The sequence below is a fragment of the Euwallacea similis genome, chromosome 11, assembly GCF_039881205.1.
Source record: "Euwallacea similis isolate ESF13 chromosome 11, ESF131.1, whole genome shotgun sequence".
Taxonomy (NCBI): domain Eukaryota; kingdom Metazoa; phylum Arthropoda; class Insecta; order Coleoptera; family Curculionidae; genus Euwallacea; species Euwallacea similis.
Window position 1 is genome coordinate 2,835,670 of NC_089619.1, and position 23,938 is coordinate 2,859,607.

The 23,938-nt window shown below is 36.8% G+C and overlaps 1 protein-coding gene across 6 annotated transcripts in view; it reads right to left on the minus strand.

Annotated features, from left to right (window-relative positions):
- Nucleotides 1-1,227: 1,227 nt before the first annotated feature.
- The window catches only part of LOC136412135 (diacylglycerol kinase eta), a 114,998-nt gene continuing 92,287 nt past the window's right edge, over nt 1,228-23,938 (minus strand). For 3 of the 6 annotated variants that reach the window (XM_066395060.1, XM_066395059.1, XM_066395064.1), the window contains 17 exons: nt 20,427-20,632; nt 19,787-19,936; nt 18,126-18,185; nt 17,486-17,660; nt 15,877-16,171; nt 15,231-15,434; nt 12,620-12,861; nt 9,334-9,537; nt 8,761-8,992; nt 8,420-8,614; nt 8,167-8,344; nt 7,919-8,106; nt 7,533-7,858; nt 7,298-7,477; nt 6,727-7,002; nt 6,189-6,452; nt 1,228-6,107 (listed from right to left, as the gene is read on the minus strand). In XM_066395060.1, coding sequence (XP_066251157.1) covers nt 6,051-6,107; nt 6,189-6,452; nt 6,727-7,002; nt 7,298-7,477; nt 7,533-7,858; nt 7,919-8,106; nt 8,167-8,344; nt 8,420-8,614; nt 8,761-8,992; nt 9,334-9,537; nt 12,620-12,861; nt 15,231-15,434; nt 15,877-16,171; nt 17,486-17,660; nt 18,126-18,185; nt 19,787-19,936; nt 20,427-20,632 — 3,432 coding nt within the window. In that variant the 3' untranslated portion in view covers nt 1,228-6,050. The remainder of the gene's footprint in view (nt 6,108-6,188; nt 6,453-6,726; nt 7,003-7,297; nt 7,478-7,532; nt 7,859-7,918; nt 8,107-8,166; nt 8,345-8,419; nt 8,615-8,760; nt 8,993-9,333; nt 9,538-12,619; nt 12,862-15,230; nt 15,435-15,876; nt 16,172-17,485; nt 17,661-18,125; nt 18,186-19,786; nt 19,937-20,426; nt 20,633-23,938) is intronic. The other 3 variants (XM_066395062.1, XM_066395061.1, XM_066395063.1) reach the window with 2 other exon arrangements.

Here is a 23,938-nt window from a genome sequence, read left to right on the forward strand (position 1 = left end):
TAATTTTCTTGGTGATTGTTATATGTCATTGTTCTAAGAAGGGCAAAAGGTAATAAAAGACAAGATAAAAAATCCAGGTCCGTATTTAAAAAAATTAAGTTGATGATGGTTGCTCAAAGATGAAACGTCGGATTTCAAATTTCACAACACCATCTTGTATGGAAGAAAAAGTGGCAATAATGAAGTAACATCTGTTTTGGAATATTTTTTCAAATAAAGTCAGGAAAAAATAAAATTGATATAGCAAAATTTCAATTTTTTTTGGATATCTCCGAAAATATTCGGAATTTTTCCACATACGAAGTAGCATTTTGTTGAGCACTAAATTGCGCAACTTTGCCCTAATTTAAGCGACCTCGTATCTCTTATAGTTTCTGAGATCCCAATGATACGCCTCGAATTTGGATCACCTTGTACAGTAATACAACCAGGGATTACCCTATTAAGGCCTCTTTAGTTGTTAGATGACCCTATTTAAAAATTCGTTGTGCCCTGTTCATTTTAGTCCCACTTACTTAGGGGTAAGGGAAGAAAACCTTAATGACAGCGTGGCGTTTTAGATGGTTTAAGATGTTTGAGTAACAATTATTGTCAATTGTTACATTTATTTTGTTAATTATTTTTGAAAACTGTTTTCAATATTTTATGAAATATTTTTTTCTTTTCTTTCTGGTCTCTAATTTTTTCTGGGTTCTGGGCGTAGGCGTCAAATTACGCCAGGGTTCACAAAGAACTTGTAATCATTATTGTTCCAACTAATAAAAATATATTTAAAAATAAATAATGATGTGGGAAATGTTACTCAAGCTTTGGGTTTATTCTTAAGTTCCTAGGATCTAAATAGGTAAGGTAGAAATTTAATAGCGCATCTAAATACGCTTTACAAACCAACCAAGGTATTAATATCTGTAGAACAGTGGGTTTAATGAACCTAAATAAAACAGCGGAATAATCTTTAACTTTCTAGTGCCACTCGTTGTAAATTGATGTTGAACAGGAGTTTTCTAAGACTGTATTGCAGAATGTACGTATATTAAAATACGATGATTCTAATATAGAAATTTTAGATTTCTAATAACTGAAGAGTACACAGAGTTAGATGAGAGAAGGGCTATGATATTAACAGAAAAAGTATAATTTACTATGATAAACTTCAATTATTCCGAGGTGTCGTCTTCTGCAAGCCTGTGGTATATCTATCAATATCGTAAATAGTGATGGGTAGAGGTGTATTAAAAAGTTTTATTTTGTTGTAATACAATTTTATTGAGATGGATAATTAAGATTTTTGTATAACTAATGACTAGAAAACGATAAACAATACAACTATAACTATCATGAGATCATAATTAAATGCTTACGGTTTGATATTAAAATTATACTGATTACAGCCAATATCTATTAACGAATCCTCTTCCCATAACAATTAATGTTATTTTGAATAAATATCCCTAAGCAAGTATGTTAAGAAACGAATTACTCAGAATGCGATGAATAAATAGAAGAGTTGTGGGTAAGTTATTGGACCCTATTTTAAACATCAAAAGTTAAGAAGACTATTTCTTGTAATAATTAGTTAACGTTACTTTATTTTGAATTAATGATTAATGAGTATATTTAATGAATTAATACATCAGTGTATGGAAAAAAATGTTTTTTATTCATAATTCCGTTAGACGAAATTGGCTGTAACCAAAAAGGACACATTTAAGAGGTATTCTTTGTTTTTGTGGTGATCTAGCCAATTAAATTATTTTACTTCTACAAAATTTCAGTTACTTCCTCTATAAGCCAGTATCTATCCTACTAGTCTACCCAAAAGTAATTCGAGTTTTGCTCGCAATTCTTCATGACTGCTGCTTGAAAGTACCCCTCCTTAGTAATATAATTTACTTGGTAGACCTTCCATTTAGGGAAGAGAAATGTAATTAGTACAGTAAGTTGTTATAGTCCGACAGATGACGACAAATTTTCAGTTGTAATTTTACTCAGTATGCGTCTCCAGAGGCTTGATGGTGCCTCGATTCTAGTTACGAAAAGGGATTTTTTAGAGAGTGTATTTCATATTGAAAATGGACGTTTAATAGTAAGTGTAAGGATATCTTACCTTCATCTTTAGCGTAGATTACATGGCAACTTGAGAAAAATTGTAGCAAAACGCAGAGTAAGCGAGAAAATAAAATATTCTTTTTTCTATACACGTAAAAACATTTCAAGTGGAAACATAAGAATTGGGCAAGTGAGGGAAGAGTCGCATAAGTTTGAATAAGCTTCCAACAAAGACCAACAAAGAAGTGAATGGAATCAGTTCGGCCGGCGTTTCCACTTCGATATTTAGATTAGTACCGATTTAAGGTACCTTCACGGCGATGGAAATTTAAAAAACAATCGAAGCAAAAAACAGCGATAAGAAATGAAAACGTGCAAAAACGCGCGTATTTATGTATGGTTTTGATGGAATTATCTGATGTCTAACATTTCCCACACGACAATTGATCAGTACTGAACATCGTTTTAAACGGTAAACAAATCTAGAGAGGCCAGTGCTGCCGGCTCAGTCTTCGACCCACCAAAAGATCATAAACAAATATTCAGATATTAGCGAATTCAGATTATCATTTTTATTAATGCCGTAACTAAATTATGCTATAATGGGGAAATGTGCAATAATTTATAAATAAATGAAAATTCGAAGCTAATTTAATCCGTCACTAGAACTTATGAGTAAAAATTCTGAAATTGTAAGAGATCTGGCAAATACCTGAATGACTCCGCCCACGTCAGCCACTAGCCGCAACCCACTTTTTTGGTCTTTGTCGCAAGCATACTAAACCTTATGTGGTTTTTGTCCCACTCCCACAATTCCTATATTTCTACTTCAACTAGTTCTACCTGTATAAATAAAACGTTTTTATTTTAATAAAAGTCCCTTTTCGTAATTAAAATTTATGCATTATGGAGCTCCTCGAATGGCATGTGTATAGCTATAGCTAAAATCTGTCGCTATCTGCCGGACTATTATTAAGGCTTTCTAGGGTACTTATAAATATATTTTTTTGGTTTCACACTTCGCACTCTTCACTCCACAGAAAATATCGTCCCCATCACTTTCATTTTAAATCATTTTTTTGTTAAATCCTTAAAATACTGCGTTTTTTCTTTTTTAATTTAATTAAATTAAATAGGAGTATGCAGTAGAGTTTATGGTATTTATTTAACCAAATTATTTATTAGAAGCTGTGGAAACTGAAAATTTACATTGAATTACTAATTGCTGTATTTCCACTAAGAACCGATAATTGCAAATAGTTGAGTTAGTTCAGATTTTGGATACTCCCATTTAACTCAAGAATTTCTTATTCATACCAAATGAAGGTTAGATTTATTACTATTACAACAAACAACAAAGTAGTAAAATATCTATTTTTAGATATATTTCAGGTAATGTGTCAACGATAAACGAACAACGTGGTATGTCTTTATTAGTGGAAACTAACATTTTTGGGCTTGATGTTCACTAAACACACCACGAATGATTGTCTGCACAAATGTGTTCAAAAATGTAACAGCAATGAACACAGCAAGGGAACACTACCATTTATATAAGTATCACCAGTTCAAGTGGAAACTTAGGGATTGTACAAGTGGGAAAAGGACCGCAGAAGGGTTAATATGCCTCCGACAAAGACCCATGAAGTGGGTGGCGAAGCTAGCAGTTGACATGGGCGGAGTCAGTCCGGCCTACGTCTCTATTAAGATATTTAGATTAGTATCGATTTTACTACTTTCAAGGCGATGGAAATTAAAAAATATCAGACTAAAAGTCAGCAATATAAATAAATGAAAAAAAAAAGATTCATCTATCACTAGAGCTTATATTATTAAAAATTCTGAAACGGTGAGAGATCTGGTTAACACTGGACTGACCCCGTTCACGTCAACTGCTAACCTGGCAATCCACTTTGTTGGTCTTTATCGGAGGTATATTAAACTTTATGCGGTCCTTCTCCCGCTTACACAATCTCTATATTTCCACTTGAACTGGTGTAACCTGTATAACCTTTATATTGCTATTCAATGGGGTGTTCTCTCAACATGATCTAAGTATGTATTTAAGAGCGGTCGATCTAATTATGTAATCTCGACAAATAATATACTCCTCACAAAGAATCTGAATAATCGAGTTTGCGTCCTTTGGTGGTGAACTTTAATAACATTTTAAGGATTAAGAATGTGGGTTATAAATGAATATAGAAGAGTACGTTGTAGGAGAAAGGTGTTCGTATTGCTATGTAACAAGGATAATTGCTTTAAATTTAGAATTTGGTGAATATAAATTAGATGGTACATAATCTAGTCACAGTTCAGTTCACATCAAAACAGAATCGTGGGAAAATTGTAGTAAAGTTTGAGCATTGAACTTGTGGAGCTACGTCATATCTTTGCCATACTCAGTTAGATATATTCACTGGATGAAACTCATTTAGTTTTTCTTGGGTTTAATGCTTTAAAATCTTTATTCGAACCATATTTTCAACACATTTATCACTGTTAAGTTGAATAAATGAACATTCACGTAAGTGGTTTGGTTAAAGAACGGTGTAGCCGGTTTTTTGCGGCTCAGTGTATGCACATGATACAAAACAAGCTTTTCTAGTTAGAGAGAAAAACTTTATTTTGGAGGCAAAAGCCTAAATATCTCTTGATAGTGAGGTTTTCAGGATTACCATTGTCATGTTTAAATCTGAATAGTAAACACAAAAAAAGATTTTGTTGGAAAGAAAGAGACGGTTTAAATTTTACCATAAAAGTACTTCTAACGGAAACAGAAAATCGTTAAAGGTAAATTTTATTGAGGATACGTTACCATATAGAGGTGACATCATTATTGATGGTGGACCTCTACAATTTCAATACTCAGACTATACTGACTTGAGCGAAATACTCGAGGCGAAAAAAGGTTCAGTACCAATATCAAGGCCAATATGATCTTGGTATTTAATGAGTTTTATTATTAAGTCTGGATCTTTTGCTACACGACTCTTTCTAATTATTTCACTAACTTACCCGAAAAGGTTTTTAGTTATAATCAAATTTTAGCCTTAGATAATTTTAGTTTGAACCAGTCATCTTAAAAATTCCTAAGAAACACTTAAAGAATCTTGTAAATCAAGTACTTTTTCTCGTACTCTTTCTTGCTTCATTTTTTATTTTATTTCCTTTGCTGTTAGAGAAATCCAGATTGCAGTAGAGTAACATTAAAAATTCATAGGTATGACTTACGTATGTTTGCATAACTTAATATTTGAACACTGAAGAACACCCTTCTCTCGCCTCATGTATGTAAATATAACTATAATTAAGATCTCTACTTTGAAATACAGAAAATATTAGATATATAGCACCAGTTCTATTGGAAACCAAATTCTTCGATGAACACAGTGTATCCAAGACAGGCATATTCAACATGAAAATCTCTTAAACGGCAATAGACATAAACGGTTAAATGGGGGTATCTTTTATATGGCATCGTTATCTTGGACAAACTGCATACAATTCCTATAGCAGCTAGTTGTGGAAGTTAGGAATATTTAAATGTTAAATACATATGCGGTGGTTGTCTTAAATATATTCTTAGACTCTAGAGCTATTCTTGCTTATTTTAGAAGTAACACACTTTGGAAATCACAGTGGGCCTATAAATATAATTATTAAACATTCAACATTTACTTTGAAGAGAGAACGATTATTATAAAAATCAATAGATATCCTAATATATCTGTCTTAAATAAAGGCTATAAAAAGGTTGTCTACAAAGATCTATTAAGTAATAAATAAGGGATTCAGACTTCACGGTAAATTGTTCTCAAATGGGTTGTAGTGGTAACAAATGTCCTATTAGAACTATAGAATATTGGTTGTTTTTGATGAAAACATACGGTATCGTCTAATCTAAATTGGAACTTTGGAATTATTTCGCTTATAACCCGTTTCGTCGTAGATGATATGATAATTTAGTAAGCACTTGCATTGTACCGAATTTCAATATCTTAAACACCTTGTGATAGGTCTTTGATTGCTTGTAGAATTCGTTTCACGTGGCCCACCTGAGGGAAAAAGGAAATTTTGTGGTCAAATTTAGAAATAACTGTTTCATCTTGCAATTGGTATCCAAGATATTGACTTACCTTGGTTACCCCCAAATCTTTTAGATCTCTCCGAGCCAGAGTCAGCAGTTCTCGTCCCCTAATGTCGTTCTTTTCAAAACTGTCGATATATTCTGATAGCTGTAAGGTGTCCAACCAGGTGGCCACTTCGTGGGTGCCCCATGAAGCCACCTCCCGCTTGCAGCTGGACATGCGACGTTCCGTGGTAACCGTTTTCTTGAATTTAAGCCAAAACAAGCCTTTCTTCTTATGCTCGTTCTCTTCTGGTACGTCTTGAAGGTATACCTGAGGAAATTTGTTAAAATAACAATTATTGATATTATATTGGTATACATGAAAATAAAGATAGCTACAATAAAATTAGGATTTTGTTGTTGATTTCCATATTCTGTAAGCATACAATAGGTTGCAAGCTGGATAATCAACACACTTTCTTCAAATACGGACCTGGTACTTTTCTACTATAGTTCGAAAGCGTATTTTATTCCATAAATATCGTTTGCGTACTTTAAATTAATATCACACAGACTGACTTTTAGGGATTTTTAAAGACACTTACTAGACTGCCTTCCGGAGTATCGTACATAACACATTTTCTCATTTCCAACTCCATATTCGCTAGCCCGACACTCAGTTTGCTCTCCAAGTCCTCCCTCAACTTCAACTTATCACTTCTGTCGTGGAGGAGGCAACAACTTTCTTCATATAGCTGCTTTACTGCATCTACAAGCTTAGTGAACTCTATTCTTAATGCTGGTCCAGTTAGAAGTTTGCCTTGAGGATGAATGTTTTCCAAAGAGGCGTCAGTTTTGGTTGCCATAGAGTATAAATCCGTCTAAACACGCACAGTAATAAAATAAAGATATGGCAAAAGTATATACATACGATCTAATGTATACGAGCACTTAGGGTCACTTTTGTAACTACCGTGTAAGCTCAGTTTATACTTCAGCTAAAGCGTCCAATTTAAACTGGAGATATTAAAAAAAAATGGTGATATCACTGTTTTCTAACCCGAACTAACCAAAACTTGTAAAAGTGGCTTTAAGAACGTAGTGAGTTATTTAATTTATTGAAAATCACGTTGTTTTCTTAATATATGCAATATACGTCATTATTATTATTATTACCTCTAGATTATGGCTAATTGCCAATATCTTAATCCATTTGCTGAGGGAAGTGGCACATTCAATGAAGTTAAGAAGCAAGTAATGTTCCTCCTCGCCGAAGAGAATCTCCACGTTCATTCGTTCGGGAAGACGTTCCACGAAGGTGACACAGTGTTTCTCTTTCTCGATATGGTGTGGTACCTAGAAATGTTAATTTTTCACAAACCAACCTAACCAATAAACCAATAAAATTTACAGCTCCACTAAATGAGTGTTGTCTGATTTTCTCCACAGTCACACCCAAGAAGCTCTTTGCTGTATCCGTAGAGTGTCCAGGCATGCTCTGCCTCGTTATACTGCTTCTGGACTTGTCATGACTCGCTCCAGATACGGAGTGTCTTGGTTTGCTTCCACCTTGACCAGCAATGCTCTGTCGCTGTTTCTCTTCCCAACTCTTGAGAGAACATTCCAAATTCCGATTACGACTCAGCATTTGCATGCGGTTCTTATGCATGATACGGATGATGCCTGGAGGTTGGATCCAGGCTTCACCGTCTACTTGTATCGGGACTCCTTCGTCTCCTGAGTTATTTGGAGAAGTTAAATCATTTGATTCTCAAGTTTTATTATTTAAGCAAATACCTAAAATGGTGATCTGGATGCTTTGACATTGAGCGATTCGATGGTGTTGGAACCTCATCATTCTGGAAGCAGCCATTTGCATCGAGCCGAAAACTGCTACTACTTCTAAGATCTTGTCGTCGAAGGACGGTGCCAGAAACATGTCGTCTTCTTTGGTCCCACCCCAGAAGTTAATGCCACCCATAAATCTGGGAAGTTTAGAAAATTGTTGAGTTCTCGATAAACATGCCGGGTTATGTATTACCCACCTGGGAATGTTTAATATTACAATCCCTTGTAAACTCGGCAGAGGAATTCTCTGCCCATCACATTCCAATTGTACTCTTTGGTCCAGGTTTTTATATGTTCTTTGCAAAAGTTCCTTCCCTCCCAAGACGCCATACCACAGATAGTTTTTAGCTCTTGATCTACATTTCTCTGGGTGTTCTATAAAAAAAAACACTTTAATTGAAGTACTTAGTTTTATTCCTGGAGCAGTAGATTATTGGTCATTTAATGTACCTTCTCTTTTATGATGAAAATCAAGCGATATCTTCGCATCGATGCCGATTCCGAAGTAATTATTCATGACGCATCGTTCATAGAAGCCTTCCATCAACGTTTCTTCAGGATCCATCAGAGGACTCACAGCGGCACAGAGGGTGTCAGCATTGGCGAGCAAGCATTTGCTGATGAAGCCTTTACTGTTTGTGACGTCTAGAAGAATTTGAACTCGAGGTGAATCATAATAACTGGTTTGAGGCTAGTTTGAATGAACTCTATGATCAAAGACATTTCAAAGCAGAATCTATCTAAACCACAAGAAATTACAGGATCCATTTTATAATGATACTTGTACTCACTAGGCCACGTTGGGAGCGTCACGAGTGGATTAATAATCGGCAACTTTCTCTGTTTCTTCTTTAATTCTTTGTCCTCTCCTTTCTTCTCCTTTTTCTCGCTTTCGTGGTAAAATTTGGTAGTGGCTGCGGCTGTGGCAGCTAACGCAGCTGCGTCCTGCGGATTCAGCATGCTGCAGCAAGAAATCCTCCTGGTAGCCGCGGGAGATCGGGTGACTGAAGGATCGTGATCAACCTGAGGAAGAAATTCTTTTTGACCCAGAGAAGCAAACTAGAGAGTTATGTGTGAGATTAGTAGAATAGGCGAGTGGTTGTGGAAAGACCAAGAAATACGTAATATGTATTTCTCGGAGGGTTGCAAATGTGTATTTTTCCTGGGTTCAACGAGAAGATGGTGATAAGAGCACCTGGAATAATTCCATTAACGTAATTTCAGCTAAATAATAGAGATAAAAAAGCAGTTTAAACGAACTGAAAACAGACAATGCAGTGCAAAAAAACAGTGAACAATCAACGCTTCACAGGGTGCATAAGGACGATCACAAAGCAGCAGGAACCGCTTGATATGGTACTAACCGTCAGCAAGTTGGTGGTGGAACTGTTGTTGCTCAGGTCGCTGACCGACAACTTGTCGGATTTTGAACAGAGATTGCGCAGGTCGATGTCGTCGTCCACACTCTCTATTTCGATACGGATAGTCTCCATGCGCTCAGCTCGAGCCTGCTCCGTCAAAATCGGGGAGGGGGGTTCTACTATCACGCTCACTGGGGGGAATTTGCACTGGAAAAGGACACGCCCTGGTTTTATGGACATGAAGAGATCCGGGGACAGGCACACTTGTTGACATTTTGACAACGTTTTTAATCAACATTTTACAACGTGTTTCGAAATCCTATCCTTTTGTACAAGTGTTGTTTACGTACATAGTTACAGTAGGTGATCGAGAATTGGTCATCTACACATTGACTGATGTTATAATGCAGGCTACCAATTTCACTACAAACAAACTCGCTAGTACTCTATTAACAAAAAAACTCATTTCTTGTGTTGAATGCATGCAGCGCTGAAGAACTGACTACCCCTCTAGTATATATGTTTGACTGTGTGATATTCGAATTAATTAGTCAGCACTTTTGTGAGAACTAAATAACATATTATTGTGCACATGTTCTTAATTGCTCTGAGGAAGTGCTCTAAACACAGTTTCAATCATTCGTAGGCCGAAAGTGGTCCAAAATTGGGGATCTCGAAAATATCAGGTCATTTCAATTATTTGTGAAAACCATGAAAAAGCATACAAGAAACGTTATTACCTTGAAATTGCTTTAGGGTAATACAAAGCTAACAGCGTACAAATAGCGTTAAGTTACATCTAAACCAAAGAGAGCAGAAAAAGGGCTTAAAAATATTTAAATGATTTTAAAAGAAGACTGATTAGGCAGACAACATAATACAGGACCGAAGAAGGTGAGGTGTGGAGTGACGAAAGAAACACACGAGTGAAGATTTATTTGAAGATACCAGGGCTATTTTTTCAAGTACCTGTGAACTAGCAAAAACGAATAAGATAGATAAAACATGTCTTATCATTATATAAAAGTTACTTATGTATCAGAACTACTTTTTGACATAGTCACCAAGAACATTGAGTCATTGTCACTTTTGCACACACCATTTCATTTACTCGTTTATGTTGATCCCCTATTTTCCCAATCGCACTTTCATCCTAGCGAACACGTGAAAGTTACTTGGTGCCATCTCAGGATTGTGCGGTGGATCAACACTTCTCATCCGAACTTCTTACGCAGCTCTTTAGTCTGTATTGCTGTATTGGGGTGTGCATTGTCATGAAGTATGATGACAACATACCTCTCCTTTTGCTTCATATGGCTTTTTAGATGTTTAAAAGTTTCACAGAACGATGCACCTTAAAGGAAACGAATTACTGAACCAATCTCACATTTGGAGGGAGCTTCGCTTGCAGTTGGCATAATCAAAAGGCACTCGGAAAAAATAGCCCTCGTATCATGTAAGAGGAATATACTCCAAACAGTAAATACGTTGTGTACGTTCGAGGCGGATTGTTCATTGTTTCTTTTTTCCGTTTGGAAATAATGCCTCACACACAAGCGAGGGTTATTAGAGTGGTAGAATTGCCCAGTATTCTCAGTTACCGCTAGCTGAAAATATCATTCACCCTGTATTAAGGAATGGGATCAGAAATCTCTGTTAAATTTTCGACGGTAAATCTGTCTTCAGAATCTATGGAAAAATGGTTATAAAAACGAAAATTAATAGTTAACTAAAATGTATGCTACACTTTTAAAATTCCTTTTCTCAATCGCTGAAGTGTGCCGGTGAGAAAAATTGTATTAAAAAATTATACAGGGTGTTTCCTAAATGTTAGGCAAACTCTAGCTATTTTCTGAGGAATTTTAAGAATTTTTTGTCTTTTGACGATTTTAGGAAAAATGTTTTGTTCTGGCGTGAGGACCTCTTTTGGACAACCTGAACCTTCTGCGTCACTTGTGTTGGTACGACCACAACGAAACTTAGTAAACCACTTCTTAACCATTGAAATTGATGGTGCAGAGTCCCCATAGTATTTATCAAGCCTTTCCTTAGGTTCGGTGATAGTTTTTTTACGTAGAAAATAATGCTTGATCAGCACACGAAATTAACTTTTTTCCATTTTCGTCGAAATTCACGAGGTCGTTTGCTTTCAATGGCTGTTAAATACCATACAAACTAAATAACGTAGCTTGCTCAAAATTTGACAGTAGCCTACTAACAGATGACAGTTGACGGGAGTAGTGTTGCATTTAATATTATTACGTGAGAAATTCAAAAAGTCACTGACTTATCAAACGGCTCTCGTAATAATAATATATGGGCCGAAGAAAATCCATACGAAGTAGTAGAAGTTAATTTTCAACACCAATTTTCGTTAAACATTTGGGTTGGAATTGTGGGTGATTGGCTAATTGGACCAATATTTCTACCAGAAATATTTACAGGCGCAGTTTATCGTAACTTTTTGGAACAATCGCTTTCTGAATTCCTTGAAGATGTACCATTGGCAATCAGAAATACAATGTGGTTTATGCATGATGGAGCACAAGCGCATTTTAGTAGGAGTGCTCGCGAATTTTTGATGGAACCATATGGAGATCGTTGGATTAATCGTGATGGACCTCACTTATGGCCAGCTAGATCTCCAGACCTGAACCCTCTGGACTATTTCCTATGGGGTCATTTAAAATCATTAGTTTACATTAATCCAGTGGGAAACCTGGAAGATTTGAGAAATCGCTTAATTGATGAGTACAAATCAATAAAAAACAGTCTTGGTATTTTTGAAAGAGCGGCTGTCAATGAGGAGAAAATTAGAAGCATGCATCCAAGCTGGCAGCAGTCATTTTGAACAATTATTTTAGCTTTTAATAAAATGAAAAACATTTATCACCTTGTATTTAGGAAACAAAGCATTTTTCCAAAAATCATCGAAGGACAAAAACATCTTAAAATTACTTAGAGAATAGTTCCCTAAATTTTTGCCTAATATTTAAGAAACACCTTGTATCTATATGTACTTCAGGGATTCCTTCGAAATCCTAAGGGAATGCCCTACAATTAGATTTATCGTTGAAGTCATATGAGAAATAAAACGAACTCCGAGCAATGGAATATTTAGCGGAAATGAAAGCTGCAGCTTTGGTACCAACAAAATTGTCACCCTGGTGGAAATAAGCCTTTTTCAGAAGTAGACTCATTTACGTTTTAGAGATTCTCTTACCCCAATTTTGAGCCTCTATACAATGGCAATCAATGCTACATGACTTAAACACTCATTCAAACTTACCTTTTCACTTTCCTTATCGCTCTCTTTCTCACTGTCCTTGTCCATCGCCTTTTTCACAGTACTTGCGGACACGTTGGATAGCTCCTTGGCCAGCTTGTTGAGGCTGGTGGCACTACCCAAATAACTTGGAGTCGAATTTTCAACTTCTTCATGCAAAGTGCTTTGCCGTGTAACATTGGCTTCGGTTTTGGATGTTTTGCTTTGAGCACGTCGTTTGAAAGATCTCCGAGCGATGTCGCTGCCTGTGAAAGAGTTTATACCGGGTGTCAGTATAATTTTTTTTTTGTGTGAATATCAGTTGGTTTTAATTGAGGATAGTGTGCAATTCCACCGATCCGACAATCCCTAATTGTGCCTGAGGCGTTATTCCCAAATAAAGTAAAAGGGAAGATGAACAATTTATTTCAAATTTATAGAACATATTTATAAATCATTTAAAATGTTTAAAAGAATTTATTCCAAATATTCCGAAAAAGTCTTGAAAACGTCAAACATCGGCTGAGAGTTGCTAAAATTGTTTGAATATCACAAGGGGGACAATGATTGCAGGAGTATTATTTGCAGAAATAATTCGCACGTCGGTCCCTTGAAAACCAGAGGCGTATCAACCTGGTTATCGAAAAAATTAAAAATTTTATTTCACAATAATCTGATTTCCTTTTAATTATTACCTTCCAATAAGCCATGTACGCTTATGGTTATCAAAAGTGTCAATTGGATTAGGGGATCACCTTTTACGTAAGAACTCGCATACTTAGCCTCGTCGAGAAGACATAATTTTTTTTTTTAATTTCTCTGCAGTTGCGTTGTCCAAATTGATACCTTCAGAGGCAATTTATATAAGATATCCTAAATCGTGTCACCATTTGTAAGAAATTTTCGGATATGCTATTAAATTCTCTTAACAGATTCTCGACAGATATGTCTATAGATTACTTCAAAATCTCCAGGGAATTACCAGGGATATTTTTTAAGATAACAAGCAATTTAAAAAATAGTCGAAATTTCATGAAATGTAGGTGGAATTCTTTAAAATCAACTGACATTCTACAAAGTCAGGTAAAATGGGTAAAAAAGTAACTTCAAAATCAATAGAATCTTTAAATATTTATTAAAAACCAGAACTAATGTACGCGAAAATCTCGCGAAATTGTAAAAAACCTATGAAAAAGCTGCACCGCGTTTAAAATCACTGTGAATTTTGATAATCCCTAAAAACCTCTCAAAGTTCATGGAAGAATCGTGAAATTTAAAGCCCTAGACATAACTTGAAAATTCCAAAAAATCTAAAAAATTGTTTGGAATGACAAAACGTCATCAAAAAAGATTTTTTTAATAGTAAAAAACTACAGTTTTTTTACAGTGGATTGTTCATTTTCCCTTTTAGTTAAGTTAGTGTCAATAATTGATGTAGAAGTATCACCTATTCATGTGGAAATATAGGGACTGTGCAACTGTAAGAAGGACTCCATAAGGTTTAATATGTATCCGACAAAAACCAACGAAGTGGGTGGCGAGGCTGGCAGTTGACGTGGGCGGATTCAGTCCGGCTGACGTTTCCATGCACATATTTAGATTAGTATCGATTTCGCTGCTTCACGGCGATGGAAATTTTTAAAAATATCAGAGCAAAAAGCAGCAATATTAATAAATGAAACAAAAAAAAAATTAATCCATCACTAGAACTTATATTATTAAAAATTCTGAAACGGTAAGAGATCTGGTTAACACTGGACTGACTCCGCCTATGTCAGTCGCTAGGCTTGCAATCCACTTCGTTGGTCTTTATCGGAGACGTATTACCTTAAATGGTCTTTCTCCCACTTACATAATTCATATGTTTTCACTTGGTTGAACTGGGGATATTTGTATAGTTTGTGAAATAGCAGAGATTGAAGTTCTAGAAGGGTTTCACATTTTGCCACATATCCCGGAAACTCTTGGAAATCTGACAATCCCGTACGAGATAATTTTAGTTACTCGGTTTAATCAACCCTGTCACTGCACCGAAGATGGCAGTAGTAAATACTCAGTCCAAACAGAAACAACCAGAATTTATAAATTCCGAATTTCCTGTCTTATATCACTCTGACTGTTTAAGCAATTTAATTTAACTTTTTCCTCGAAGAAAACCGTCCACTGTTTAAGATTGGAATCTTCTCTGATTAGCTATGGATGCGCTATTTCTTTCTCAATTTCCCAAAAAGCCGCTGAAAATTATCTCAAGATGGACAGAAACAGATGTTTCAAAATAGTTGAGGATCTTAAAGAATCTAAAACACAAAATTTTAAACAATACATAAGTTGTTAAAATGCTCTTTAATGTTCCTTGAAAATTCTCAAAAACTCTTCAATGATTCCTGCAAATTACATAAACGATCCAAAACTGTACTTCAAATTCCTAACATTTTAAACCCGAATTCCTTAAAAATCAATTTGAATTTCGATAATCTTAAAAGGTTCAGTAAATTCCCACTACTAAAGTGTGGCTTACCCCGTAACTAAAGTATGCATGTGTGATAGCGTAGTAATTAGTTGGTAAGACATTCGCATTGAAACTTTCCACATTGACAAATAGGTGAAAGAGTCTTATTGTAGTTCAGCAATTTACCTTCAACGAACTGGGCTAAACTACAATATCTCTTGGGTTGATCGAATCTATTGTCCAAGGAAACATGTTGCGACATGAAGGCCCGATTTTCAAAACCGTACTGAGCGTCTTCATCTACTCTTGGAGCTCCTGGTGCTGACTTCCTGCGGAGACTGTTGCGTTTCTTGCGCTCGAGGGAGTCTTTTTTGACGCTAAGTTTTCTCTCTGATGGATTAATAATGAAAAATTGCATTAAACCGTATTTTTTGTTAAGTTAAGACAAACAGCAGTGGAAAATTAACTTTAATCAGAGTGGAAGCTCTATTTATATTAAACGCCTTGCAGTTTCCCCTTTCTAGGCTCTTCGCCGTCGTTTAAAGTCCAATTACAATTATTACTGTATTAAATGGTAGTTGTGCACGTGTTCAATTCCCTCCAATGAAATGGGGGCTATATTTCAGGAAACGCTTTAAACACCATGCCCAACATAATTGCAATATTAAAGCTGACACAATTTAAATTCGGCAACTAGCGGAGCGTAAGTTCTGGCATTTAGATTACATTATGTCGGCGTTCAAGATAATAATTACCCCTATCCAGATCTACATGGGGTGTTCAAAACTTCTCTTAATATCCCCTAATTCAATAGTTTTCAGCGCAAACTTACCCAGCTCGCTATGGAATAACGTGGTGTCGTCCGTATACGTGTCTGCCACGCTATCCAGATCATAACCGTAAAGCATTTCTCCAATCATCGAACTAATGTCATCCATTAGAGATTCTCCTTGGACAACGTCGGAGGTGGGGTAGGTGTCGGTTTCAGGGGAGTCGATATGGCAAATGTGTCCATTAACATCTTCTCCATCGCTACCTTTTCTTGGGACAAACGATCCTTTTTCCAGGATCTCGCTCGCGATGCTCATTTCCTCGTTGGATATCACCGAAATGATGCTTGAACACTCCTGAAATAATTATTGAAATTCGGCAAAATTCATGGAGAGTATTTAGTCAGTCATTTCTTGATTGACCTAATTTTGCGCGCATTTTACGCAGTGCAAGCACTGCATTCTCTCCGTCGGGAAACTAATTATTTAGAGCTAACGTAGGGGTTTTATTTTCCGTTTGGAAAATGGACGTAATGGGCGTTGTCAATAATTTAATTTCAATCGTCAACCGACAATTCTGCATGGCTTCGACCAACGAGGGAGCCAAAATTTAATTAGCGTAATCAAATTTTCAAGTAATGTTCAGCCAATGTATTCCTCGATGAAATACAAATCCAATTCTGTGGGTTGGCTTATTCAAGTTAAAGCTAATTGTAGAAATTTATATGTATTATATACAGGGTGTAATATATCGTCATAGAAATATTTCAGGGAGCGATAGTACTCTGTCAAACAATAAAAAATTCTAATAGACCCATGGTCAAAAACGCACCATTTTCGATACAGAGCGTGGTAAAATTTCACATTTTGTTCTCATATTTTGCTTCTTTCTCACGTATGCCATATATAAGATGATATGTTTTTTGGGCCATGTACTATTTTATGCTCTGCATCTTTTTTTGAAACACCCTGTACAAATTCTGATACCAAATTTAAATTCTTTCAATTTTTTAGCTTTTTGGTCTTTTGCAGTATCTTCGTGTCTTTCACTGTATAAACACAGTATAAAAACCGTTGAAACTGTCCTTTAAAAAATGTGAAACTTAGCCAACCTGTACTTTCAAAATAGTCCGTTTTTGACCGTGGAGCTATTAGTGTTTTTATTATTTTGCAGAGTACTATCGCCCCCTGAAATATCTCCACGATTATATGTTACGCCCTGTATATGTTTAGACATACATAGTGGTGCGGTAGATACCCACGAAATCACTTCTGGCATATTCTTTAAGAAAAGCCTTCAGCTCGGGACCTTCCACTACTTCGGTTGTCCATATTAGCCTAAATTCATTATGGCACCAGTCACTCTTATCCTCAAGACAGATTTTCACGACCTCAGTTCCTGTTAAATCTGGGAGTTTGGACAGAATAGTATTTATATTAAATTAGTGCTATTTATAAAGTGTTTGGGAAAATGTAGCCTGATGGCGCAGTCCAGGTAAGGCGCAGGAGTGCTATTTTTTACATATTGCAGGGGTTCAAAATTTTATGAAAAATCTGTTTTTAGTACCGCTGTATTTCATTTATAAAACATCCGCTACTTCGGGAGGGGGTGGTATGTAACCTGGACTAACCCGAACCGACCTGAAATAAAAAAATTGCTATATAACTGACCTTTTCATCATCAATATAGCTTTTGTCTCCATCTTGGTCCGGTTTGGAGTCTCTTCGCAACTTCTCAATCTCAATTTTCTCCGGTTTATCAGTAGATTGCTGCAGTCTCTCTATATTGATGAGCGTCGATACTGTTTCGAAGAGGATTTTTTCTGTGTGAGTTTGATCGTCCGCACTAAAAGCAATTGGAAATTTAGGGCGAAGAAAATTCACGAGCTCTACTATCGTATTATGAGGAATAATTAGATTTAATTTTCGATCTTTTTAGGTGCCTATGGATGAAAGTAGAACGTGTGGGTGTGTCGAGGAAGGCCAAGCAATTTTTTCGAAAATGCGCTGTCCATTAAATTAATTATTTCGTTTGGGAACAGTGTCCACGCATCAACGGCTAAGTACCAGAAATAGTATTTACATTGGAATGATTGAACTCAACCGGACAGAAAATTAGCAATTATTAGTGGTATACTAAGCAATCCTTATTCTAGGGTTAGAGCTTGTAGCACTTAGTTAAGTGAGCTATGGCCAGCTACAAGTACGAAATGATGCAGGTTTTAGGTACTATTACTTTGAGTGCACATATGCATTAACTCCTACTATGAAATACGGGTTAGTAACAGAAAACTTATTGGTTATTAATTACCTGACAAGATGAGAAACGTTAATGTTTCTGATGGTATTTTGGAGAAAAACCATGTCAATCCTATAATAAATTAAACTAGGTCAGATTAATAACAATGTCTTTGTTTTTAGCAGGGTTTAACTAATTTTGACTTGGCCATGCATTTCAACCCCTTCAGTGTATTACAGTCATCAATCATCGTTTATCTTCCCATTCTGATAATATATTTCGGAAAACCTGCGCCAACATATACCATTTAATATCGCATAGAAATATTCACTTTCACAGGAGCTAAAAATGACTTTTCTTTATTTATTCACGGTGAATAACCGCATACCTTCTCAGTGTGGTATTTTATGCTAATAAAAGGAAAATTCCATTCTTGCTTTAATGAATAAAATTTACGCCACTACAGTGGCACAGAATAACGAGCTATTTGGGTCGTGGCCTGGATTGGGGATGAACTTTTGCCAGAAATTATCCATGTTACCGTGAAATCCACGAGAAATGCCGCCTCGGGGGATGCTGCTATTTGTTCGGGAGACGTATCGCGATGGTATGGAACGAGAATTAAGGGGGGAAAGTTAAATAATTATATCAGTATTTGTGTGTATATTATGCAGGTATAAGGGTTCCAGCTAATACACGTAAAAGTTTGGCAAATACGTTTGTGGGACGGTGTTGTAAAATTCAGTGTTCACGTTCCTACATCGCAAGGGAGGAAGAAGTTATTCGCAAGTAAAGGATTAACAAAAATGCCGAGCGGCTCCTAAATAGTAAATAATAAAAAAAAAACGATTTTAAGGGGATAGACCTGATTCTCAAAACAGAATATCGAAAAATCAGGTGAAAACTCCTTGTTTCCTTCTAAACAAGAAGTAAAATCTTTCGCGTTACCCACCTCAGATTTGCCAAAAGACGGTGAAGAAGTCGCACCAAAGTGGATTAATCAGCTGTTAATCCAGAGTACAGAAACCAACTAAAGCGATTTAACAGTCAATGGTAGAGCTTCACGAGATCACGAGACGAGTCTCGGTTTCGGCCTTGCATGAGACCAGGTCCGAGACCGAGACTACAGTTTCGATTTCGAACCCGAGTTCCAGATTATCTCGGTTCAGTTATCGGTCTTGGTGTGCCAGAGCGATATCGAGACTGGTGCTGTAAATGCAACGGAAAAAACCAAAAAATACGTACAAACAATAGAACGGATTGCAGTAAGACTCATCACAAAGATTAGGTACCCCGACAATCCGCTACACAATCTATCTAACTAATTGCTATACAGACGCACACACATGACAGAAATAACTGACAGACTGCAACAAATTCAGACAAGATGGAACGACGATCGTCACACCTGGACCATGCGGAACCCTCTTTGGGACGTTCCGTTGGAGTATTTCCTAATTTGTTTGTTCCTTTGCGTTTGATGAACGATTCTCTATCTATGGGCGTAAGGGTTTTTGCCACAAGAGCAGAAAGACTAAATTGTCGATTTCCCTTAATTCCATCAACTTTACACTTTTAGTGACCATCCATTTTCACATTGAACTTCGCACCGTCAGGGTAAGAAATCTTGAGTTTAGAGGTTACCTATTCGTTCCTCTTTCATAGTGGATCGCTCAGTTAATTCAGTATAATACAAAAAAGCCTGAACAATTTTCAATTTAGAAAAGACTTACCATTGCTGAACTCGGCTCGATCTCCGGCTATCGGCAAAATCAGGTGGAACCGGGAGAGTCAGCAAATCTGGATCGTCGGTCGTGGCTACCGAATCCCGTCGAATATCCGGAATAGGGGAGATATTCACGAGACGAGCGGTTGCGACGGACCTAAATTTAATATTCATTAAAAACGGGCTTTTTGGGTATCCGAAAACGAGCCTTAGTAACTATAAAGATTAATATTGCATTAGCGAAGTTCTCGCATGAATTGGCCTCATGACCTATATTTTTTGAACATTTTAATCTAAGTCTCATGGGGCTTCGGTTGAAAAGAAATCTTTATATTTTAGATCCCTAAATTTCCGAGGGGGGCTTTTCAAAAAGAAGAAATTAAGGTTATTATTAAATAGAAGACGAAGGCAACTATTAATACCATTAATGAAAATTGATTAATTATATTCCTGTTCGTAAGTTTACTCGCAAAGCCACATTTCACCTTGCAAGTTTATTTCTGGAACCGAGATCAAGTTCAGTGCAATTTATACTTTACTTGATACTTCAAGGTGTTAAGGCCAAAGTTGAGGCTGAGCGAGCCAAGAGTTTTCCTTTAATGAGGAATTTTCTTACAAAACTATTAGTTAAGGTAAGTAGCTCGTACCCTGTAGGTGAAGGACAAGAGCTTCCATCTGAACTGGATCCGGAATCAATGCTATGCACCACCTTTAAGGAGTCCATTTGGGTTATGTTCCTCCTCGCACATAATGGGCTCTTTTCAATGTCGCTGCTTAAGGAAATTTTTACTGCAGGAATTTCGGGATCTGCTTGCCTGGTTCTTTCATCGAATACTTGTTCTGTGTGTTGGACCTGAAATTGTTGGTAGTGGTGTTTAAGTGAGTAATTCACAAAATTATCTTCGAACGCGAACTCTCTGTGGGAGTGTTATAATAATCATTCAACAAGAGCCGGACTATTGTGTTATGGGGCTCAACGAAAGTCAACTTCCAGAGTGCACCATATTTCGAAATGAAACGGATCTTACGTTTTGGTACTCGAACCGGATCATATAATTTTGGCCCTTGAGCCACACCATACGTTTGGTTCCTTTACCTTTAAACCACATTTGGTCTTTCCATTCGAACCGAACAGCTAGTAATATCTGTTTCAATTTTTAAGCACCTTCGAACTTTATTGTTGAGATATACATATGTACATAGTTAGACGCAGTTCATATGGAGATATCGCTGAAAGTAGACCGAGGATAACTGTTGGTATTGCGGAGAAGTCGACTCTCTGGAGGATTGTATATTTCAATGGGACCAATTACGGAACGAAAGATAAGCAAATACCAGATGCGGACGAAACATTACAAAAGAAGATATCGGAACTTTACTAACAAGCAATAAGGGAAAATGGGAAGTAATCTCAAAAATGATCAATGATATCATGAAAGCAAAAGTCAAAATCCAGAGAAATTGGAATTAAAGACTGAAACGGGGTCCTTGAAGGAATGTCTCACGGCGGGACCGGGAAGGAGGAAAGGAGCTTAATCGGTCGATGAAGGAATGTCTCTCGGCGGAACGGGGAGGAGGGAACGAGTTTAGTCGGTCGATGAAGGAATGTCTCATGTCGGTATCGGGGAGGAGGGAAGAAGTTCAGCGAGTCGGTGAAAGAGTGGTTGACGCCGATATCAAGGTGGAGGGAAGGAGGTTAGTTGGTCGGTGAAGGAATGTCTCACGTTAGTATCGTTGAGGAGGGGAGGAGCTTAGTCGATCGGTGAAGGAGTCGCTGATACTGGTATCGGGGTGGAGGGAAAGAGGTTAGTCGGTCGATGAAGGAATGTCTCACGTCAGTATCGGGGAGGAGTTTAATTCTGAAAGGATGCCATTCTGACATTAAGTGGACAATTAAGATTGTCTTTGGGTCCCCAGATGTCTGTATAGCAGGTTTTCTGACCCTCTTTAAAAAAATGGAAAAAGACATATAATTGATTCATATTTTAAAATAATTTTAGTTCAGAGATGCCAGAAAGCAGGTCCGTACCTAGTAGAATTCTAAAAAATTTAGGAAAATAAAAAAAAAGAAATGATATCTCGCACAAAAGCTCGTGTCAAACATTTTACAAAAATAATTCCAACACAATATGCGTACGTTCCAGTAACCTAATTAATTGGTACATGAATTCAAATAGGGTAGAAATTCGTAATTAAAAGTTTGTATTTATTTAAAATTGAAAGCTTCTGTTCTCTCGTATTCGAATTGGAACAAAAACCCTTTCATTTCATTCGTAAAATGTCCTGAATAAATATGCATGCGTTTCGGTTTTGGAAAATGTATATTCAGCCATTGATTAGTAAAAAGGGTCCAGTAATAATAAATTAAGATAAAACAATCACATGGAGCTTTTTTAAACCCGTGCGATTCTCATCTGACAAATGTTTTACCATAAACACAGAAAAACATATTTTTACATATACAGAAATAACAAAGGTCTTTTCTGTACATTAATCTGACGTAGCTCAATTTTTCAGCAACGTTTGTGCTGTGTGTGTTAGTAGTGGGCTGCTGTAATTACTTGAAAATACTGCTGTATTTTTTTATCTGTTTTGTAGTTCAGAGGTCAAACCAACAATAGAATGGAATGAATGCCTCGTGTACCTCGATTAATTCTTCTAAATTTGCCCCAGGAATATTCATTATTGGGCCGATTTCCACGGATTACTTGGGTCTCCCTTTTCTGATTTAACGAACCTCGTATCTTTGGCCCTCTACGGGATATTCATGCTGGACGTTCTCATTTTCTTATCATTCTATCTTCTACATCTGTATTTGACTTTTATTACCGTAGTTCTTTTCAATTTAGTTGGATTAAATTAGATACTCTTAGGGTAGAACGGTTAATTTCCTGCAATTCTTACTCAACAGTCTTGGAATGTATTACGTTTGCATGGGTTACTCGAACTAGAGGTAGAATGAAAGGAAATCAGGAAAATGTAGAGAAATTCCTTAGCTACCTCCTTGATCCTTTTTCCCATTTTTGAGGATGTAGGGATGTCTGCGGTGTTGTCTTTTATCATTGCTCAAAATTTCAACATGCCACATGCCCCAGTGTCCGTTTAACGGCGAGCTTTATCTCTAGGGGTTGGAATTATTTTTGCTTCTTCCTCGATACTTTTTCCAGTTTCTGAAGGGGTGCGTATATTTCAGGTAAAATACTCAATCATTACTCAAAATATCAATGTATCACAAGCGCTAGTTTCCGTGTAATGGAGTAGTGTAGTCCTAAGGGTTGGAATTACATTTGTTACCTCCTCGATACTTTTTCCAATTGTTGGAGGGGCGGGCATCTTCAAGGTAATTTTCTGTATCATTTCCCAATATGTCTATGTCACAAGCTCTAGTTTCCGCGCGTTGGGGAAGTTTAGTTCTAAGGGTTGGAATTATGTTTGCTCCTCCCTCAATACAGAGCGTAACATGGGGACATTTCAGGGATGATAGTCCTCTGCAAAATAATAAAAAAATGCTGACAGACCCATGGTGGAAAACGCACCCTGTTCGATGTATAGGGTGGCAAAGTTTTATACTGTATTCCCGCTAATATCATCTATCGTTGCAAAATCTTTTCTTCGAACTTTCCTGCGAATTGCGTATCTAGCATCCTGCCTTTCACAAATTCATTAGATTTCGGAGGTAGGTAATCCAAATCGAGTCATGATCTTATTAAAACCAGACATGTATAGTACGTAGTATCAGGTTTTGATACTAGCGTAGATGTAGGATGGTGTTTATATCTATGAAAGAAATCACAGGTCGGGAGAAAGGATTAGAAATGTGCGTTTATTAATATAAAGTGAAACAAAGCGGAGGGCAATGAATTTGCGAGCCTGGATGTGGCTTCTGAGTTGCCAGCAACAGACCGAACCAAGAAGAATTACCCTGTACATCCTCTGCCAATTCTTAAATACTAAAAAACTTATGGTGATAAACCATAGGCGTACCCTGGCTGGGGTGCCATCTGCACTACCCGTCGCATTAAATCATGGCGTCTTAGCTGGGAATTGGAGGGCCGATAAAGTACGTTGCGAAGGAATTCCAATGCTAACAAAGTATAACACGGGAAATTCCCTGATACCAACTAATGCCTACCAAAGGCGTACCTCAAGGGTGTATCAA